Source organism: Entelurus aequoreus, linkage group LG15 (assembly GCF_033978785.1).
Source record: "Entelurus aequoreus isolate RoL-2023_Sb linkage group LG15, RoL_Eaeq_v1.1, whole genome shotgun sequence".
Taxonomy (NCBI): Eukaryota; Metazoa; Chordata; class Actinopteri; order Syngnathiformes; family Syngnathidae; genus Entelurus; species Entelurus aequoreus.
In genome coordinates, this window is record NC_084745.1 from 37,007,681 (window position 1) to 37,028,092 (window position 20,412).

The window sequence follows — 20,412 nt, forward strand, 5'->3', positions numbered from 1 at the left end:
TATTTCAAAAGTAACTAAGTTACTAACTCAGTTACTTACACCAAAAAGTAATGCATTACTGTGAAAAGTAACTATTTAGTTACTTATTTTTTTTCTTGTTTTTTTTAAAGGCCTACTGAAATGACATTTTCTTATTTAAACGGGGATAGCAGGTCCATTCTATGTGTCATACTTGATAATTTCGCGATATTGCCATATTTTTGCTGAAAGGATTTAGAGAACATCGAAGATAAAGTTCGCAACTTTTGGTCGCTGATAAAAAAGCCTTGCCTGTACCGGAAGTAGCGTGACGTCACAGGTTGTGGAGCGCCTCACATCTGCACATTGTTTACACCAGCAGCGAGAGCGATTCGGACCGAGAAAGCGACGATTACCCCATTAATTTGAGCGAGGATGAAATATTTGTGGATGAGGAAAGTGAGAGTGAAGGATTAAAGTGCCGTGCAGGACGCCAAGATGTATCTTTTTTCGCTCTGACCGTAACTTAGGTACAAGGGCTCATTGGATTCCACACTTTCTCCTTTTTCTATTGTGGATCACGGATTTGTATTTTAAACCACCTCGGATACTATATCCTCTTGAAAATGAGAGTCGAGAACGCGAAATGGACATTCACAGTGACTTTTATCTCCACGACAATACATCGGAGAAGCACTTTAGCTTCGGAGCTAATGTGATAGCATTGTGCTTGTTCTGTTGATGTGTGCGTACACATGAAAAACATAACAAATACATTAACATAACAATAAACAGAGTTGTACTTTTTAGATGTCAGGGTCCTATGCATATATGTACACATATTTTTAATATAGTACACATTTTAATTGACCTTTATTTGACTATGTTTGTCTTTTTGTAGGTGGTTAAAATACGCAGTGCTGCTGACCGTCGTCTAACGTTACGTGACTGTGTGTGATACATTGACTAACGTAACGTTATGTATAGGTATCTCATGCAACCCTGCTTAAAAAAAAAACAACTTGACAAAAAGTATATATAAGGTAGCGAACTGCAGTGGACGCAACAGATTGCCGTGTTTTCAATAACGTTATAACGTTAGCAGTGAGTTTACAGCCTCATTGATTTAACTTAACAGCAAATTAAAGTTACGTTACTTAGCCAATAAACGTTAGCTTACATTCAAAACTTGCCGTTCTTTGTGCAACTTTCATTGTCGAACGAAGTTGGAAAATGTTGCGTCTCCGTCTGTAATCTTCGAACCGCATGTTTTGCATACTGCAATTAGTTTTTTGTTGACCAAGTCGTAGTTTTTATACCCAAACAAAACTATCTTTGGTACCATTTTTTCTCACTGGCGTGTTGTTTGACAGCTCTTCTTCGTTGGTTGTCCTGCAATTTGATTGGATGAATGCTGTCAGATGAAAACAATGTGGATCTAATTTGATTGGATGTTGTACTGACAGCGCACACGCTGACAGACACACGTACACAATGAAAGATACGGAGCGCTCCTGAATAACTTTTTGATCTTTGGGTTTTGGGGAAAGTAGCAAGTCTTGTCAAGTCAAAAGGCTGAAGTCCAAGTGAATTGACAAGTCATTAATGTTAAAGTCTAAGTCGAGTTGCAAGTCTCTTTACATTTTGTCAAGTCGAGTCTAAAGTCATCAAACTCATGACTCGAGTCTGACTCGAGTCCAAGTCATGTGACTCGAGTCCACACCTCTGCTACATGATGCGTTACTGCGTTATTTTACGTGATTTTTTATGTAGTATCGGTTAGAAACAGAAAATCTGAGTGTGTTTTATTGGAGCGCTGCAGTGTCGTCCTTCTGATTCTTCTTGTGTCACAAGCCGGAGAAGAGAGACGCGCGCTCTGTGTGTGTGTGTCTGGGTGTGGGTGTGGGGAGGGAGGGGAGGGGGGGGGGGCGTGTCTGATCATGGCGGAGCTGCGTTTTACATTTTACTTAAATGTCAGTTGTGTCTTGGATCAAAGATCCCATCTACTGCCCAAAACAGCAATTCAAATCTGCTGAAACACCTATAAAAGCAACATGCTTCGACGAAGCTAGTAAAGAGAGACACAGACTCCGATGCCACTTCCCCTCCACCACCACCACTTAAGGATTAACTCTGCCTCTGCTCATCATTCAGCGCTGAAGGTACACACACTCTGTCAATTCTCTTATATACTTTTTCATTCTAGACTTCTAGAGTGTTTGATTATCACATCACTCTAAATGTATAGACTATAAAGTTCCCAAACATAAAGAGGGATCCTAGTGGGCCAGGCCAATCTTTCCTTATCTCTAAACTAAAACTGGGGAAATGTGTAGAGTGTTCTCGGCTTCAGACATGATTTTGTTTCAGAATTCCTTGAGAAAAAAACGCCTGGTTAGGCTTTGTGTATGTAGTGTGTGCCTTCCTTTGTTTACAGCTATGTTGTTATTATGCTGTTTGTTACGTATGTATGTTATGTTGCAGCTATTAATTTGTTCTGGCCTGAAACAAATTGGCCCTTTGAAACATATCTTTGTCTTTGTGTGTTGTATGTAGACCACATTGCTTAGCAGAGTTCAGTGATGCAAATGCATGTCAAGTTGATCAACAGATTGTATTATTCTCCAGTGCAATAACAGTACTAAAATGAAGGCTAAAAGGGCATTAATGGGCGCTTTAAAAAAAAAGAAGAAAAAAAAAAGTAACTAAATAGTTACTTTTCACAGTAACGCATTACTTTTTGGTGTAAGTAACTGAGTTACTTTTGAAATAAAGTAACTAGTAACTGTAACTAGTTACTGGTTTTCAGTAACTAAGCCAACACTGGTAGGTACACAGAACATCAGAGGGTCAAGTGTGCGAGAAAATGAGAGCAGACAGTGTTGACAAACAATGTTGCAACCTTGTGTGGGAACTGCAGGTGCAGAAACACAAAAGAAGAATCCCTGTGGGATGCAGAAACGGGCAGAGAAATTTTCCGTGCAACGTTCATATTGTTGTTACTCAGCCAGCGTTTGTGGGTCTGATGGACCTGTTGCATTTTGTGGCTTTAATGCCTCACAATCAAACACTTTTATGTTAAAATACTGAACAGATGTTTATTGGGATAAGGTAAACATCTGTTCAGTATTTTAACATAAAAGTTAAAATACTGAACAGATGTTTATTGGGATAAGGTAAACATCTGTTCAGTATTTTAACATAAAAGTGTTTGATTGTGAGGCATTAAAAGCCACAAAATGCAACGGGTCCATCAGACCCACAAACGCTGGCTGAGTAACAACAATATGAACATTAGACAAGGATTAATGACTATAACTAGTCAATAATTATTTGGATTTACACAGTATGAAACAAAATTTGAAAAGGAATTTTATCTTTGCAACCTCATTATACTATTGGCTGAGTTTTATATTCATAAATGTAAGTTTCTGTTTTTTGTGCCTTTAAAAAATAATTAGAACTTAACTTTAAAATGCTTTCTACCTCTAACAACCAAAAAGCTGTGAAAACTCTGATGCTGTGCTCCAAATTTGGATTATTTACGGAAGTTGTGTGAGCCTATGGCTTTACACTTTGTTACATATACTGTATATATTTTGCATTCTTTTTTTTGTTGCTTTATTGAGTTCACAACCCCCCGGCGATGTTTTGTACTGTTTCTGTACATGTTTTGATTATTATTATTTCTTTGCTTATATGTAAATGTTGCATATTATAAATAAAAATTTATAAAAATAAATAAATAAATACATTAATAACTAGTCAATATCATGATAACAACATGTACAATTAAAAATAGAACCATACAATGAATAATAATTATTCAAAACACTATAAAAAATACCAGACAAAAATAAAGTTAGGGATACTATATAAAAGAGGAAGATTAAATATTTTCTTTACAATTCCTGAAATCAATCAATCAATCAATCAATGTTTATTTATATAGCCCTAAATCACAAGTGTCTCAAAGGGCTGCACAAGCCACAACGACATCCTCGGTTCAGATGCCACATCAGGGCAAGGAAAAACTCAACCCAGTGGGATGACAATGAGAAAACTTGGAGAGGACCGATTCATGACTTTGTGAATAGGTCTTTCTGGGTATATCAGTCTCGTCAGTGGTTTCCCTTTGTCTTCAACTTCACCTTTCAAACTTTGCCGTCTGGGCTTTCCAAAGTCTCTATTACTCAAGCTAGTTTCCATTTACATCTTGGAGCATTGTCATCCTGTATTATCCCAATATCATTTACTTGCAAGTTTCTTGAAACTTTCTGCCAATTCTTTCGCTGTTGGAGATTCAACAAATATTCTCGCCTCCATCTTTGCCAAAATTCATTTGCTAGAAATTGCACCCTTTTCCATCTTTTGTTTAAGTACAAATCATCCTTGCAAAACTGTCCTGGAGGGGGAAGAATAACTGAAGATTTCATCGTTAATATGTGATTGGGAGTTAGTGGTTCTGGACCCGTGGGATCATTTAGATATTCAACACTTAAGGGTCTACTGTTGATGATTGCCATTGTCTCGTAAAGTAGTGTTCTTAGACTAGTTGTATCGAGTCTGTTTGAGGACTTGTCAAGCTTTGCTGTCGGTATGCTTTGCACTGTTCGAATTTGGCGTTCCCAGATACCTCCCATATGGCTTGCTGATGGAACGTTCATCACAAATTCGCAACCAATGACTCTGTGGTTCTTGATCCATGTCTTTCATTAACTCCGAAAACTCTCTCCTAGCACCCATAAAGTTTGTCCCTTGGTCGCACCTTAATTGTCGGACAGGACCTCTTATGGCGATCAGAGTTCGAAGGGCATTCATGAAAGCATCTGTCCATAAGTCGCCGAGTGTTTCAATGTGCACAGCTCGTGAACATAAGCATGTGAACAATAATCCATATCTTTTGACTTCTTTCATTCCATCCTTTACTATGAATGGGCCGAAACAGCCAATGCCACAGTAGGTAAAAAGTGGCGCTGTTTCTTTTCTCACTTTTGGCAAATCTGCCATCTGTTGGACATTTGCAGCTTTTCTGTATTTTCTGCACTTAACACAGCGGTAGATGTGCGATGAAACAACATTTCCACATCCTAAGATTCATATTCCATTTGCACGCAATTCATTTGTAGTCATGCCTCTTCCTTGGTGATATACACGTTCATGGTAGTGTTTGACGAGTAGGGCTGACACGTGAGATTCTTTGGGAAGAATTGCGGGGTGTTTCACATCTTGATGTAAGGCTGATTGGGATAATCTTCCTCCCACCCTGAGAACATCTGACTTGTCCAGGAAAGCGTTCAACTGTATTACCGGTAGTCTGTTGTGCTTGTGTAGAGAATTTTCCTTTTGAGATCTGATTTTCTTTATTTCCTCAGGGAAAGCTTCTCTTTGCACTAGCTTGATGTTGAACACTTCTGTATCCTTTCTCTCTTCAAGATCTGTGACTTAGTTTGTTCTTTATTGGATACCTTTATATTCTTTGATGAATCTCTTGAGTCTGGCGATGGCCTTTATTGGTCTTGACCAATCGGAAAATTTCTGTAAATGCTCTAGCACTGGGTTTGCTTCCTTTGACTGTGTAGTGTGCGTGTGACCTTTACGGAGTTCGGGATCCGTTTCTTCGATCTCTCCCACCATTTCCTCATTGACTGGAAGATCTTGTTTCCAAAGGAAATCTTGGCCTTTCAACCAGTTTGATTCTTTCAGCTGAGTTGCGCTTAAACCTCTTGAGGCATGATCAGCAGGGTTGTTTTCTGAGCTGACGTGCTGCCATTTTTTAGGACTTGTGCTTTGTCTTATTCGTTGGATTCGATTGGCGACGAATGTGTGAAATCCTTTTGCATCGTTGGATATGTATGCCAATACGACTTGTGAATCTGACCAATAATATTCTTTGAGATTTTCAATTTCCAGTTCTCGGTTGATTACATCTGCGTTGCGGACTGAAGTCACGGCCGATGATAGTTAGAGTCTTGGGATGGTCGTTTGTTTAGTTGGTGTAACTCTCGCTTTACCCATGACTAGTAAACAACTGATTTTTCCTTCTTTACTTATTGCTCTGAGGTATGAACATACGCCATAACCTTCGAGGCTTGCGTCTGAGAAGTTATGTAACTCGTACTATACAACATTGATGTCTTGTGAGTAGCTTCGTGGGATCTTCAGAGCTGCCAGTTTGGGCAGGTCTCTCAACCATGCTTCCCACCGTGGTAGAATGTGGTCTGGGAGATCGTCGTCCCAATTTACTTTGTCTTTGCACAACGTTTGAAGTATTTGCTTTCCAATCAGTATGAATGGGGCAACAAACCCAAGGGGTCATAGACTGATGCAACTGTCGAGAGCACCCCTCTCCTTGTCAACGGGTTGTCTTTGACTTGGACTCGGAATTGGAATTAATCTGCCTCAATACACCATTGTACTCCGAGTGCGCGTTCAACGTGGGGTTCTCCAAGAGCCAGGTCTTGGTCTTTGCCTTGAGCTTGTTCTTCTTGGGGAATTGCTTCGAGCACTTCTTTATTGTTTGACACAAACTTATGCAAATGGAGTTTGCCTGTCTTGCAAAGTACTCTTGACTCTTCGACCAGCTTTATGGCTTCGGCTGTTGACGTTACACTAGCAAGTCTATCATCAACGTAAAAACCTCTTTGGATGAACTTGACAGTCTTTTTGCTGAACTTGTCTTTACCTTGAGATGCGAGATGTTTGAGTCCGAAGTTACAGCATCCGCGAGAGGAAGCTGCCCCGAAAAGGTGCACTTTCATCCTGTACACTGAAGGTTCAGAGTTCAAATCACCTTTGTCCCACCAGAGAAATCTCCGGTAGTCTTGATGTTCCTTGACAACATAGAATTGATGGAACATTCTCTCCACGTCACACATGAAGGCGATGGACCCTTTCTGAAGCGGCATAACACTCTGACCAGTGTGTTGGTGAGGTATGGTCCAGTCAGAAGATGATCGTTTAGAGATGTTTCCTGGAAACGGGCAGAACAATCAAAAACCATGCGGATCTTTGCAGGCTTATGGGGGTGGTACAACTTCGTGGTGAGGTACTGGTGAGGTACACGCTGTCGTGTTATCCAGCTTTTGTACTGGGACTCTTTCTGCGTCTCCGCGGGTTATGATGTCATCCATAAACTTGACATAATCCTTGTGGTATTTCTCGTTCCTTTTGAGTTTACGTTCCAATGAAGACAATCTGTGTTCAGCGTATTGTTTGTTGTTTGGAAGATTTGGATTGTCTGTTTTGAATGGTAGTGGAAGTTCGTAGTTACCGTCTTCTTTTTGTCGTATGCCTTTTGTCACCTTTGTCATGAACAAAATGTCTTCTTGAGAAATTGGATTGTCGTCTGTTGCATGCTCAGAGAAGTCAGATTCCAAAGCCTTTATCACATCAATTGGACTGGCTTCCTTTACTTGAGTTCTGCATACAAAACGCACTTCTTGTTTGAGTTTAACTGCTGGTTGTGACGCAGGAGTTACTTCACGCACAATGATTCTGTGACTTGTGCCGATGGCATCATTGTGATTGTGGACTTGAGACGAGCAACCAACTATGCTCCAGCCGAGATCGGTTAGCTGTGCGTAGGGTTGGTTTTCTTAGCCTGCAAGAACTTCTCTTGGTAGAAGGGCTTGTTGACAGTTATAGCCGATAAGCAGACCAACTTCACATTCGAGCATTGGTGGTAACTTATCTGCTAGCTATTCCAGATGAGGCCACTTCAAAGCGGTTTCAGACGTCGGGATATGTGACCTGTAAACTGGGATAAATTAAAATAAAAAAAATGTTTTCTAATTTTTTTTTGTGTCGTAAAAAAATACAATTATGTGTGCTTACGGACTGTTTCCCTGCAGACTGTATTGATCTATATTGATATATAATGTAGGAACCAGAAATAATAATAACAGAAAGAAACAACCCTTTTGTGCGAATGAGTGTGAATGATTGTAAATGGGGGAGGGAGGTTTTTTGGGTTGGTGCACTAATTGTAAGTGTATATTGTGTTTTTTATGTTGATTTAATTTAAAAAAATAAAAAATAAATTAAAAAAAGTATATATATATTTTTTAAATTTCTTGTGCGGCCCGGTACCAATCGATCCACGGACCGGTACCGGGCCGCGGCCCGGTGGTTGGGGACCACTGGTATAGAGGATGTCAACGTGCTTGAGGTGTCTTGAGTTACCCTGTTAGAGATTGCGATAGATTTGTCTTCATCCTTTGTTACTTTAGTGTCTACTTTGTCTTGAGAGTTATCCTCACTCTTTGCAGGTGTTGCCTTTTTACGTTCCATGAACTTGTCGTCATGCAGACATGTAGGATGTCTCCTATGACATTTCTCACATGTGCTCCTTTTATCGCACTTCTTTGAATGATGTCCAGTCTTTAAACATCCGAAACACAGCTTTTCTGTCTGTGCAAACTTGATACGATCTTGAACCATTTTTTCCGTGAAATTGAAACATTTATCAAGCGTGTAGCCATTCCTTTTGCAGAAGAGACCGGTTACAGTATTTGTGTGACCTGAGCTTGTTGAGTGACTTGAGTTTGTAGTGAGCGTTTTTGCTTGAATGACTTGACTGTGTGAATGTTTGTGTTTACTTGTCCAAACTTTTGAGTGCTTGCATTGAGGCTATGGGATCGCACGCTAAGTCAGCTTCCAGAGACACAAACTCCACAAACGTGCGGAAGGATGGATACTCTCCATAATTTGTTCGTCTTATTTTCATGGCTGTGCGGTTCCATCTTGTAGTCAACCAATCTGGAAGTTTCAACAAGAGTCTCTGGATTTCCATACAATCATTGAGAACTTATGTGTGGTATCGCAGCTTCACTACTTCCAAGAAAGTCAGCAAATTCCCTTAACTCACTTCCATCTTTGTAGCTTATTTTCGGCCAACCATGAAGCTTGTCTCTGAAGCATTTTCCTATGGTGAACAGATCTCCAAAACGCTTTTCCAGCACTTTCCAAGCTGAGTCGTATGCTTCATCTGTGCCTACTAGGAGGAATCCTTCTACTGCTCTTTTTGCAGATCCACCGAGATACTTCCTGAGATAGTAAAGTTTCTCATTCTTGGGAATGTTCTTTCTTTCAATTAAGGTTTCGAATGACAACTGCCAGTCTTTGAACTTTAGTGGGTCTCCAGTGGACAATGCAGGTTCTGGAGTTGGAAGTCGATTTGCACTTATTGCTTCTGCTAGTATGCCAACTAGATCAGAATTTGCCTGTGGTTGGGTTACAACCGTTTGAACTTGTGTGGCTTGAGGGATGAATGGTGGACTTGATGCTTTGAGTGTTTGACTTGTGGCCTTTGCTTGTATGATAGGAGTTTATTGAATGTGTGGAGCAAACTCATGGCTTGTAGCATGAAAGACTTGGGTTGTGTTTATAGCTTGAAAGGGAGTGCTTGGTGTGATAGGGATTGCTTGGGTTTCACTCGCTGCTTTAATACCGTGTAACAAACTTCGACTTTCAGCAGCACTTTCAACTTCATCGTAAACCTTTACGCGAGCTTTGGCAGCGTTCATTTTCTTAACTTATTCCAAGCGGTCGATCTTTCTACCCTGCTCTTGCATTGCTTGTTGCCTTGCAAAGTTCTCAAGTTCCAATTTTTGTAGTTCAGCTGTTTCCTTTTCCTGCTCGTCCATTACTGCTAGTATTTCTTGAGATGCAGCTGCTTCAGCTTCAGCTTCCATTCTTTTTATTGTTTGTGAGCAGGTTTGTCCTGAACCACTTTTGGACCTTCGTGATTTTGACCTTGATTTAGAACTTTCAGATCCTAAGCATGATCCGACATCTGGCCACGATTCTTCGTCATCCTCAATGTCTCATCCAAGCCATTTCTCAGCTCTGTTGACTATAAATCCGGAGAGTGACGTGCATGCTTCAACTTTACGCCTAATGTCTGCTTCAGGAGATTGTATTTAATGTATCCGGTCATAAACGACTTGCACATCTTTACAAGTAATCCAGTCACAGGCAAATAAAGTGCTAAACAAAATAGCTACCTGCCACTTCGGAGGTTCTTGGGCAGCAAATATTTCAGTCTTGTGCGTACTAAATGAGCGTACAATAATTAAACCAATATACTTTACAAATATACAGAATCATTCGACACAATATGACAAAATACCTTGTGCGGCTAGCGAAATGTTCTTGCTGCTGCAGATGGCTCGCTCAAAGTCTTTTGCATGTCTGGGCGAATGCAGGTTTCAAACCTCTAATACTAAACCAAAACCTCGCGAGAATAGCGGTGTAACAAAAGGTATTAAATTGCCCTTTTATAGCAAACAAAATTTGTCTTATTTATAAAAAATGTAACATAAATTCACAACCATAATAATTTTTAACAAAAAATATTAACCCTTAAAACCAAAATATTAAGTGTAAGTTTCAACAACACTTACAATGAGTTTATATCACATATTAGTTTAATATTTGAAATTGAATTGCTGACATGAATGATTTTTTGAACGATATTAAAAATGTTTTAGTTTCACCTGTATGTTAATATCAATTTATATATTTGTATTTCAATGTTATAATATATACAGTATGTGATATTGTTATATCCATCCATAAATCTATATTTAAATTTTTTTTGAAAAGTTACTTTATTTCAGAGGTTTGATGAAGGGCAGCACGGTGGCACAGGGGTTAGTGCATGTGCCTCACAATACGAAGGTCCTGAGTAGTCCTGAGTTCAATCCCGGGCTTGGGATCTTTCTGTGTGGAGTTTGCATGTTCTCCCCGTGACTGCGTGGGTTCCCTCCGGGTACTCCAGCTTCCTCCCACCTCCAAAAAATGCACCTGGGGATAGGTTGATTGGCAACACTAAATTGGCTCTAGTGTGTGAATGTGAGTGTGAATGTTGTCTGTCTATCTGTGTTGGCCCTGAGATGAGGTGGCGACTTGTCTAGGGTGTACCCCGCCTTCCGCCCGAATGTAGCTGAGATAGGCTCCAGCAACCCCGAAAGGGACAAGCGGTAGAAAATGGATGGATGGATGGAGATTTGATGAAAAAACAGAAAGTCTTAGATTGAATAGCTTTGCTACATACAGAAATAGATAGTTTTGATGACTATAGCTTAAAGCTAAACTGCAGCGACAGTTTGGACATCACCGTTGTAACGCCTGCAAAGACGATACATGGGTCAAATTGTCAAAGGTTAAAGTGTAAAATTCATGAAGTGGACAACTTGGTCTTTTTATTTTAGATAAATCTAAATATTAAACATTACATACCAGCATTGCATCTATGTACGCTGTGCCATTAAAAGCTTCCAAAAATGTAACATAAAAAGAGAGTTTGTCCAATTAGACATACAATAAGCCAATGTTTCCATGCATACGCCCATTCTCATGCAAGCGAATATATAAATGACATTCATTCACATCCTACCTGAGGCTTGCGGACACAGGTCCTTTGTCAGTCCTATGATAGAATCAGAATCAGAATCTGAATAGTTTTATTGCCATTGTTTGAGAACGGGTTCACAAACTAGGAATTTTTCTTGGTGCAATCGTGCAACATAAAACATAAAATAGTAGTGTGATCTTAGGACAAGAAGGAACATCTCCCTTCTAAAGCTTTATTGAATTAGGCTAAGGGGCAGCGCATGGTTGCTCACCAAATCAGATGTTTAATAACGTGACCACTCTGTGCCGCTGGAGTTGAGTGTGCAACATCAGTCCAGCACAGAGGCCAAGATGTTTCCCCTTTACCTCCAATCAAGGTTAGTCATCTCATCTTTAGGTGTAGAGAACCAATGTGTTCTATGGCTTTGTCATCATGCTGCACCTCAACCTTTTCTTTGCAGGCAGGTGGCTGGTATTTAATTTATGATTTATAGTTAACACACTCTTGTCTTGAGAGAACAAAGTACAGTATGGATATGCCAGATGCCAATAATATGGCTGAACGAAGCAACATGATATGGTATGTGTTATCACTGATGTATATTCAAGGCTGTTAGGTCGCGACTTGTCCAGGGTGTACCCCGCCTTCCGCCCGAATGCAGCTGAGATAGGCTCCAGCGCTCCCCCGCGACCCCGAAAGGGACAAGCGGTAGAAAAATGGATGGATGGATAGTTGTAGTTACACACTGACTTTGTGCAGCTTGTGTTAACGTCTGTGTTCCTGTTTTAATCTTTGATGCTTTAGAATGACTTCACTTTTATTGTGTGTCGCTAGAGGGCACACAAGTCCTTCGTGAGTTTAAGGTGTCTTTTTTCTGCTTTTTTAATGTAAAATATCGACAGTTGTCAATGAAATTAATGACTCAATAGATAGTAAATATGTTCTGAGTATGTTCTGAGTATGCAAGAAACTGAAAAGAGTAGATTAGACTACATTAAACTTAAACTGTTCTGTGATCGGTTTTGACTGTATATGACAATTCAAAAAGAGCCCGAAACGTACTTGGCGCTTACCTGGGACCGGTTATCGCTACCCTCCGAGTTCTGACAGACCAATCAGCTGACCGCCGCATGACAGGGCAGACCTCGCTCATGCGCAAAGGCTCACTTGTGCAATTTGGAATATGGCAGCGTCCTGAGCGCAGTTGTGGGGGGGATACGGCGTAACTGAGCACCGTCGGCTCTGGAGCGGGTACGCCAAGCAACGACAGGGCACCGAGGAGGGCGGGGGGCCGAGGGAAGGCTGTAATTTATATCCGCTCGTGATTTCTGCAGGTAACCTGTCTTTTTTGCCTTTAAAAGCCATCTTCTCGCCTGTTTGCCTGATTGAAGGCTGCTGCTAATGCGGCTAGCTAGCTGCTATGCAGAACCACATTGATGCGCTACGTTAGCCGCTAATCTTCTGGCTAGCATAACACGTACGCTAGCTCCAGCTCCAGTCTTCGTCGTGATATATTAAATAATAACCATCCATTCAAGTTGTCTTGTTTCAATACAACTGCAGTGATGGCGGCGTGGAGCCTTTAATTGTCATTAGCCTGGTAATCAACCCTGCAGGCCCCTCAGTGGAGTCTTGTTAAAAGTGCTGATAAGCCAGGTAACGCTTGTCATACATTGTTTTTATTCAACCCAATCTGGGGGTTGTGCATTTCCACTCCAACAAACTGCGTGGCCCTTTCTCCAGACCTTCGTTAAATTGACAAATGTTTCATACATTACCAGAGTGCGTAATATGCTTCCTGTTGACTCTATTTCCATTAATTATTTTAGTTATTGTTGTTGAATGAAGGCAATCACACTCTCCTCTTCATGTCACATGACAGTTTGAACCTTGCACCCTGCCTTATGTTAATGCTATTTCCACGGGCGAGACATTCATTGAATATAATGGAGAACATATACACAATGGACCAACATTTGGATTTGAAATGGCATGTTCACATTGTGTTGTTTGTGTTAGTACCATGTTATGAAACATGAAGGAGAATATTTCCATGACTTCAACAATTAATAAAATAACTTGGGAAGTTGCTTGTCCTGTCGGGATCGATGAGTCATTTTTAAATATTGTGTACTTTTTGTCTGGGCATTGCTTCTTCTTCTAATCCCTGTCAAGGATAGTCTATTACTATCTCGTTATTGATCTGCATCCAGACAGGAAGCGCATGGAGGGGTTTGTCACATGACTCAATCCTGGAATCTGCCATGGCCTCTTCCTTTTACACATCAGAATAGAACAGTGCCAATGTTCAAAAGGATGTATTTTATCATGCATTGCATCACTTCCTTCCATTGGATTAAAAGTGCCATCTGTGATTGTTAAAGAAAATGCAAGACTGGGCTCTAAGGCTCTTAGCACATGTATTGTGTTGCAACCTTAATCATTTGCTTAAACTGGTGCTTATGTACTTGACATTGAATGTGTGTTTTCAGGCATTCCATGATTTGGCCTTTTTTCGGATTGCAGAGGAAAGAAAGTCAGAGTTTTTCCAAAGTGCTGACACAAACCGTTACCCCCCACCCTCACTCCTATCCCAGTGCAGCCGTCTAGCAGTCAGGAAAGAAATGCAGCTATTACCCCCTTACAGCACCTTTACAGTCTTTTAATTATTTTTTTCATGACATCATTATCAGCTCATTTTTTTGTCTTTTCCAGTCCGTAGCAGCTCAAAATGTGGCTTTAAACTGCACCACAAATTTCAGCTTTGCAGATGCCATATACGAGGAAGAGATTAACCCTGACTGTGAACATCCATTCTGATTGTCTCGACTGATTTAGAACCTTGTTTGTAAACAAACTACTTATATGATCAGACAAGAGAACAATGTTGGATATTAGTTCTGTTGGCTAAGTGGAGTCTTTGCCATTGTGCTGTAGTATGTTGAACGACTCTGCGAAGTGTGTGCGGCGGCGGGCTGCCAACCGTGTAACCATTGTGGAAGACTTTAGACTTTCCTTCTCAGCTCTGTTGATGTTATAGAACAAAACATGGAATATTTCTTGCCTAATTTCAACTTTCCAACTTCTGTGCTGCTCAGGTCTTGTGAAAAGATGAACATCCTGAAAGACAATCAAGACCTGGCCTGCTTCTACACCACCAAGCACTCTTGGAGGGGAAAGTAAGACCGACTGCTTTTTTTCGCCTTCTTACCGTATGGATTTTAGGGTTTGTGAGGCTCCGTCTCTGCTGTCTCATCTTTTGTGTCGGATAACAACAGCGACTAGTCTCTGTCATCACGTTTCAGAAAAAACTGACTCAGTCCCTCCATTATATGGACTTCCTTTTTGTGGAAGTGCTCTGTTATAAAAGGAACCTCATAGAACATTCACATACTCCTTTATTATTGCAGTACATGGTTGTTATTTACCTTCACCATGAAGCTTTGTATGAATCTGCGTGTGCTTATCTGAGAGGTAGTTTGTCTCCAATCTGTTTGTGGTGATGGTTTGCAAGTTGTTGGAGGGCTTTTCTTTTCTCTTTTTTTTTCTTTTCTTTTTTTTAACCTTTTTAACCAACTTTTCCACTATAGAAGGGTCTGGGGTCCACTCAAATATTAACACTAAATTAGTAATCTTACTCTTGATTATTATTATTATAATTATATTTACCCTACGTACAGTTTACAACTTTGTCAAATGATATGTAACCATGTGTTAATCACAAAGATTAATATAAAGTCTTAGGTCAGGCTGATTGCAAAAAAATACTAATCAAATATACTGCAAAAGAAGGAACTCTTAAAAACTGATGAAAATGTTAAAATAAATAAATTCTAATAAAATGTATAATAAATAATAATAATATATGTTTCTTAAATAAACTGTCAATAAAATGTTAAAGTTCAAATGAAAATAAAGCTTCACTACTTAAGTCATAATTTTTAACAGCTTAAGAAACTTCTCAAGACTTAGCTTCAGACTTCTTCTGTTTGTTTGATATTGTCATTACTGCCATAAGTGGTGTGAAAGTGTATTACAACTGAGAACCATACCATACGGACTGCAACTGAGAAACAAATATTTTTGGTCGGCCCTTTAAAGGGTGCTTACAACCCAACAATGGGCCCCGGCCTTATGGTTACGAAACACTGATATAGAACACAAGGAAGTGTGTTATGTACATTAAAATCATCATAGAACCCCTTGAAAAAATATCTTTGTGTTGTCATTAATATTAGAATTCCAGATTTTTCAGTTATTTTATGCCTTTTTGCTCTATCTGTCCATTTTTACTGTTTGTGCCACAAGCCCATAAAAAAACAACACCCGCTTTGGTCACCACTAAAGTTTCTTATATATTCTCTACTTGTGCAGGTCGGCTTCCATCTCCCAGAATCTTGTTCCACAAAACATCGACTATATATTTGTTTTAAATGAAATTTATATTTTTGTTTTATAATGAAAAGTTTGAGCAACAGGCTTCTGTAGTTAGTCAGCACGCACACACAGTGGCGTGTGTGCTGCAGGAGACTTATTGAGTAGTACAAAGATAGCGGCCAGTATTTGTTTCTACAGAGTGTGGTGAATATATGCCTGTAAGTAGAAATACACATACTATTTTATGTCAATTTTGTGCCGTTCGATAAACGTTGGTTGTACAAGTTTGCTCTGCGAGTTTCCTTTAGCCTGTCCATTGTCCATTAGAGTCAACCTTCATTCTATATAATTGTATTGCTTTTTTTCAGTTTATAACAAACGGTATTAAACCGTATGACTCCTACATGTATGTGCACATTATATGTAGAGTATATTAATGTTCTGTCCTTTCTGTGCTTAGTTTTACAGTAACTGCATTATCAATGTTTATCAAGTTATTATTTTTATCTCTAATGTAAAAGACTGTTTACGTATTTGGCAATTAAATTCCAATATTCAGGGAGGGCAGACTAATAATATGTAAATAAACCAAGTGTACAAAGTGCAGCCTGTGCTACACTGTACAATAGTAATAAAAGTAGCAGCAACAATTGAAAAATAGAGAAAAAAACCCGCTATAATATAAAAAATATATATGTTAATACTAATGACTAATAACACCGATCAAAAAAAAAAGTTTAGTATAACATTACTTTAGCCTTTTTAAAGAAAATATGTGCATCATCACTGATTATGCAAATTATATGATGTCATATTGACACAGCCCTGGCCACGTCCCCATCACACCTAGCCACGCCCCCACCACCACTAATATTTTAGCAATCCGTGGGAAACACTGTACTGGTTTGCATATTTCACCAGGAAGCTGAAAGTGTTACCATCCGTCAAAAGTCCAGGCTCTGTTTTCTTAGCACTATCACTAGTCATGACTCTTACCAGTCTAAGGCTGGGTTGCACATTTGTAGAGTAGCTCTCCAAACTTCTATACCTCCAAACCTTGTCTTTCACAGCGGTGGTAATGCACACTTCCCAGGCTTGTGGAGGTGCCCGACATGTCTGAATTTTTTCTCCAATGGCAAATACCCTGCTTTTTGTTTCCGCTTGTACAGTATTTGATTACGGAGTAAATGAATAACGCAAGAAACACTTGCTGTCTTTAACTTTTAACGAGTGTGTTGTTCACTACAATATTACCCTTTTAATAACTAAAGGGGTCTGAGTACTTGCTTGATATATGACAAAAATTGCTAAATTGGTACAACTAATCCCTTCTGCTATATCATCTTATTCTCTGCATCTTATTCTCTGGCAGACTAGGTGCGTATGACCTGTGTGCAGAAGTGGAGTTACGATGCAAATTGCCACCTAACAATAGTGTCAAATCTATTTGTGGGCCACCACAAACAAATGAAAGTATAGAAAAGACTGCTACGTTCCTGTGTACAGTTATATCATACAGTTCAGATGCTCTTTTTTTGCTTTAATATGACATGTGACACAGTGAAGCTTTATGGCGACCATCACCTTTTAGAGAACGGATGAGGTCTTGCTCAGACTGAGAGGCGGTGAGATCATATTACCAGTACTTGCTCTCTAAATGTCTTTGTCCCATTACAGTTGTAACATAAGCAAGGCTGCATAGCATTTAGCTGTCGTTAGACTCTCATTCATCCTGTTAACCCATCCTGTGGTGACTGATGTTCGCCGTATCAGAGATGCTGTGAGCATGCCAGACAGGTGACGGATAAATTATTGTCTTTGTATTTCAAAGTTACTGAATGTCTACGCTGTGACCATAATAGAGAATGAATGGCTTGGCCATGTTGAGCTGTTTTTAACTTTTGGTTTTGCTTCACCTTGTTTAAAACTCAATGAAGGAGCAGAAGTATTTTTCTGCACAGGAAGTTGCCCAACTTGTTGTATTATGAAACATCAGAAGTGGAAGGGAAAGTTTTGACCAAATCAACCCTGACACAACGCTCTTGTCTTACAACAAGATACCTCGGCCCTGTGAGGTCCTTTATTATGAAAGCTGTAGGCTGGGGAAACATTTAATGCATCTTTACGTGTACATTGATTTAGCTTATGGGCAGTTGGCACTGTACATTATCCGCATAGAATCAATGGGTGCACCAGATTTAGGTAATTATCATTTTTCCATCCATCCATCTTCAACCGCTTATCCGGAATCGGGTCGCGGGGACAGCAGCTCCAGCAAAGACCCCCAGACTTCCCTCTCCAGAGCAACATTTGCGACTTCCTCCTGGGGAATCCCGAAGCGTTCCCAGGCCAGAGAGGAGATGTAATCCCCCCATCTGGTCCTTGGTCTGCCGCGGGGCCTCCTCCCAGTGGGACGTGCAACGAGGACCTCCCTAGGGAGACGCTCGTGAGGCATCCGCACGAGATGCCCGAACCACCTAAGCTGGCTCCTTTCCAAGCGAAGGAGCAGCGGCTCTACTCCGAGTCTCTCTCGGGTGACTGCACTTCTCACCCTATCTCTAAGGGAGATGCCAGCCACCCTTCTGAGGAAACTCATTTCGGCCGCTTGTATCCGCGATCTTATTCTTTCGGTCATTACCCACACTTCATGACCATAGGTGAGAGTAGGAATGTAGATAGCTCGGTAGACCGAGAGCTTTGCCTTCTGGCTCAGCTCCCGTTTCGTCACAACAGTGCGGCAGAGAGACTGCAATACTGCCCCAGCTGCTCCGATTCTCCGGCTGATTTCCTTCTCCATCTTTCCCTCACTCGTGAACAAGACCCCGAGATACTTAAACTCCTCCACCTGGGACAGAGTCCTGTCCCCTACCCGGACTGTACAAACCATCGGTTTCCTGCTGAGAACCATGGCCTCAGATTTGGAGATGCTGATCCTCATTCCAGCCACTGAACACTCGGCTGCGAACCGATCCAGTGAGAGCTGAAGGTCACGAACCGAAGGTGCCATCAGGACCACATCATCTGCAAACAGCAGTGACGCAACCCTTAGCCCCCCGAGACGTATACCCTCTCCGCCATGGCCACGACTCCGCCTAGAAATCCTGTCCATGAAAATCACAAACAGGATAGGTGACAGAGCGCAGCCCTGGCGGAGACCAACCCCCACTGGAAACGGATCCGACTTACATCCAAGCACCCGGACACAACTCTCGCTTTGGTTGTACAGAGATTGGATGGCCCTCAACAGGGTTCCCCTCACTCCGTACTCCCTCAGCACCTCCCACAAGATCTCCCGAGGGACGCGGTCATACGCCTTCTCCAAATCCACAAAACACATGTAGACTGGATAGGCATACTCCCAGGCCCTCTCCAGGATTCCCGCAAGCGTAAAGAGTTGGTCAGTTGTTCCACGACCAGGACGGAATCCACATTGCTCCTCTTGAATCTGAGGTTCGACTATCGGCCGGACCCTCCTTTCCAGTACCTTGGCGTAAACTTTCCCAGGGAGGCTGAGTAGTGTGATACCCCTGTAATTAGCACACACCCTCTGGTCCCCCTTTTTGAAAAGGGGAACCACCACCCCAGTCTGCCACTCCCTCGGCACTGTCCCAGACTTCCACGCAATGTTGAAAAGGCGTATCAACCAAGACAGCCCATCAACACCCAGAGCCTTCAGCATTTCTGGACGGATCTCGTCAACCCCCGGAGCTTTGCCACTGTGGAGTTGTCTAACTACCTCAGTGACTTCACTCCGAGAGATCAACGTCGATCCCCCATCATCCTCAGGCCCTGCTCCTATCAGGGAGGGTGTGTCTGATGTATTTGGGTTCAGGAGTTCCTCAAAGTGCTCTTTCCAACGCCCCACGACTTCCTCACTTGAAGTCAGCAAAGTCCCATCCTTGCCGTACACAGCTTGGATGGTTCCCTGCTTCCCCCTCCTGAGGTGCCGTATGGTCTTCCAGAACAGCTTTGGTGCCGCCCGATAGTCCTTCTCCATGGATTCCCCGAACTGCTCCCACACCCTCTGCTTAGCCTCGTCCACAGCCACGGCCGCTGCCCTTCGGGCCCGCCGGTACCTTGCAACTGCCTCCGGAGTCCCCTGGGATAACATACCCCGGTAGGACTCCTTCTTCAGTCGGACGGCTTCCCTGACCACCACTGTCCACCAGGGTGTTCGAGGGTTACCGCCCCTTGAGGCACCTAAGACCTTCTGGCCACAGCTCGCATCTGCAGCTTTAGCAATAGAGGCTTTGAACATTGCCCATTCCTGTTCAATGTCCCCAACCTCCACAGGGATGGCAGAGAAGTCCCGCCGGAGGTGTGAGTTGAAGTCCTTCCGGACAGAGGACTCCTCCAAACGTTCCCAGTTCACCCGCACTACACGCTTGGGTTTGCCAGGTCTGTCCAGAGGTTTCCCCCGCCATCTAACCCAACTCACCACCAGATGGTGATCAGTTGACAGTTCAGCCCCTCTCTTCACCCGAGTGTCCAAAACATACGGCCTCAGATCAGCTGATACGATTACAAAATCGATCATTGATCTTTGGCCTAGGGTGCTCTGGTACCAGGTACACCTATGAGCATCCTTATGCTTGAACATGGTGTTTGTTATCGCAAGTCCGTGACTAGCACAGAAGTCCAATAACAATCCACCACTCAGGTTCAGATCAGGGAGACCGTTCCTCCCAATCACGCCAGTCCAAGTATCACTGTCATTG

At 41.6% G+C, this 20,412-nt stretch overlaps 1 protein-coding gene across 3 annotated transcripts in view; it reads left to right on the forward strand.

Annotated features, from left to right (window-relative positions):
* Positions 1-12,500: 12,500 nt before the first annotated feature.
* Positions 12,501-20,412, forward strand: part of LOC133630105 (dnaJ homolog subfamily C member 13-like) — a 39,075-nt gene continuing 31,163 nt past the window's right edge. For all 3 annotated transcript variants that reach the window (XM_062021417.1, XM_062021415.1, XM_062021416.1), the window contains exons 1-2: positions 12,501-12,651; positions 14,416-14,496. In XM_062021417.1, coding sequence (XP_061877401.1) covers positions 14,429-14,496 — 68 coding nt within the window. In that variant the 5' untranslated portion in view covers positions 12,501-12,651; positions 14,416-14,428. The remainder of the gene's footprint in view (positions 12,652-14,415; positions 14,497-20,412) is intronic.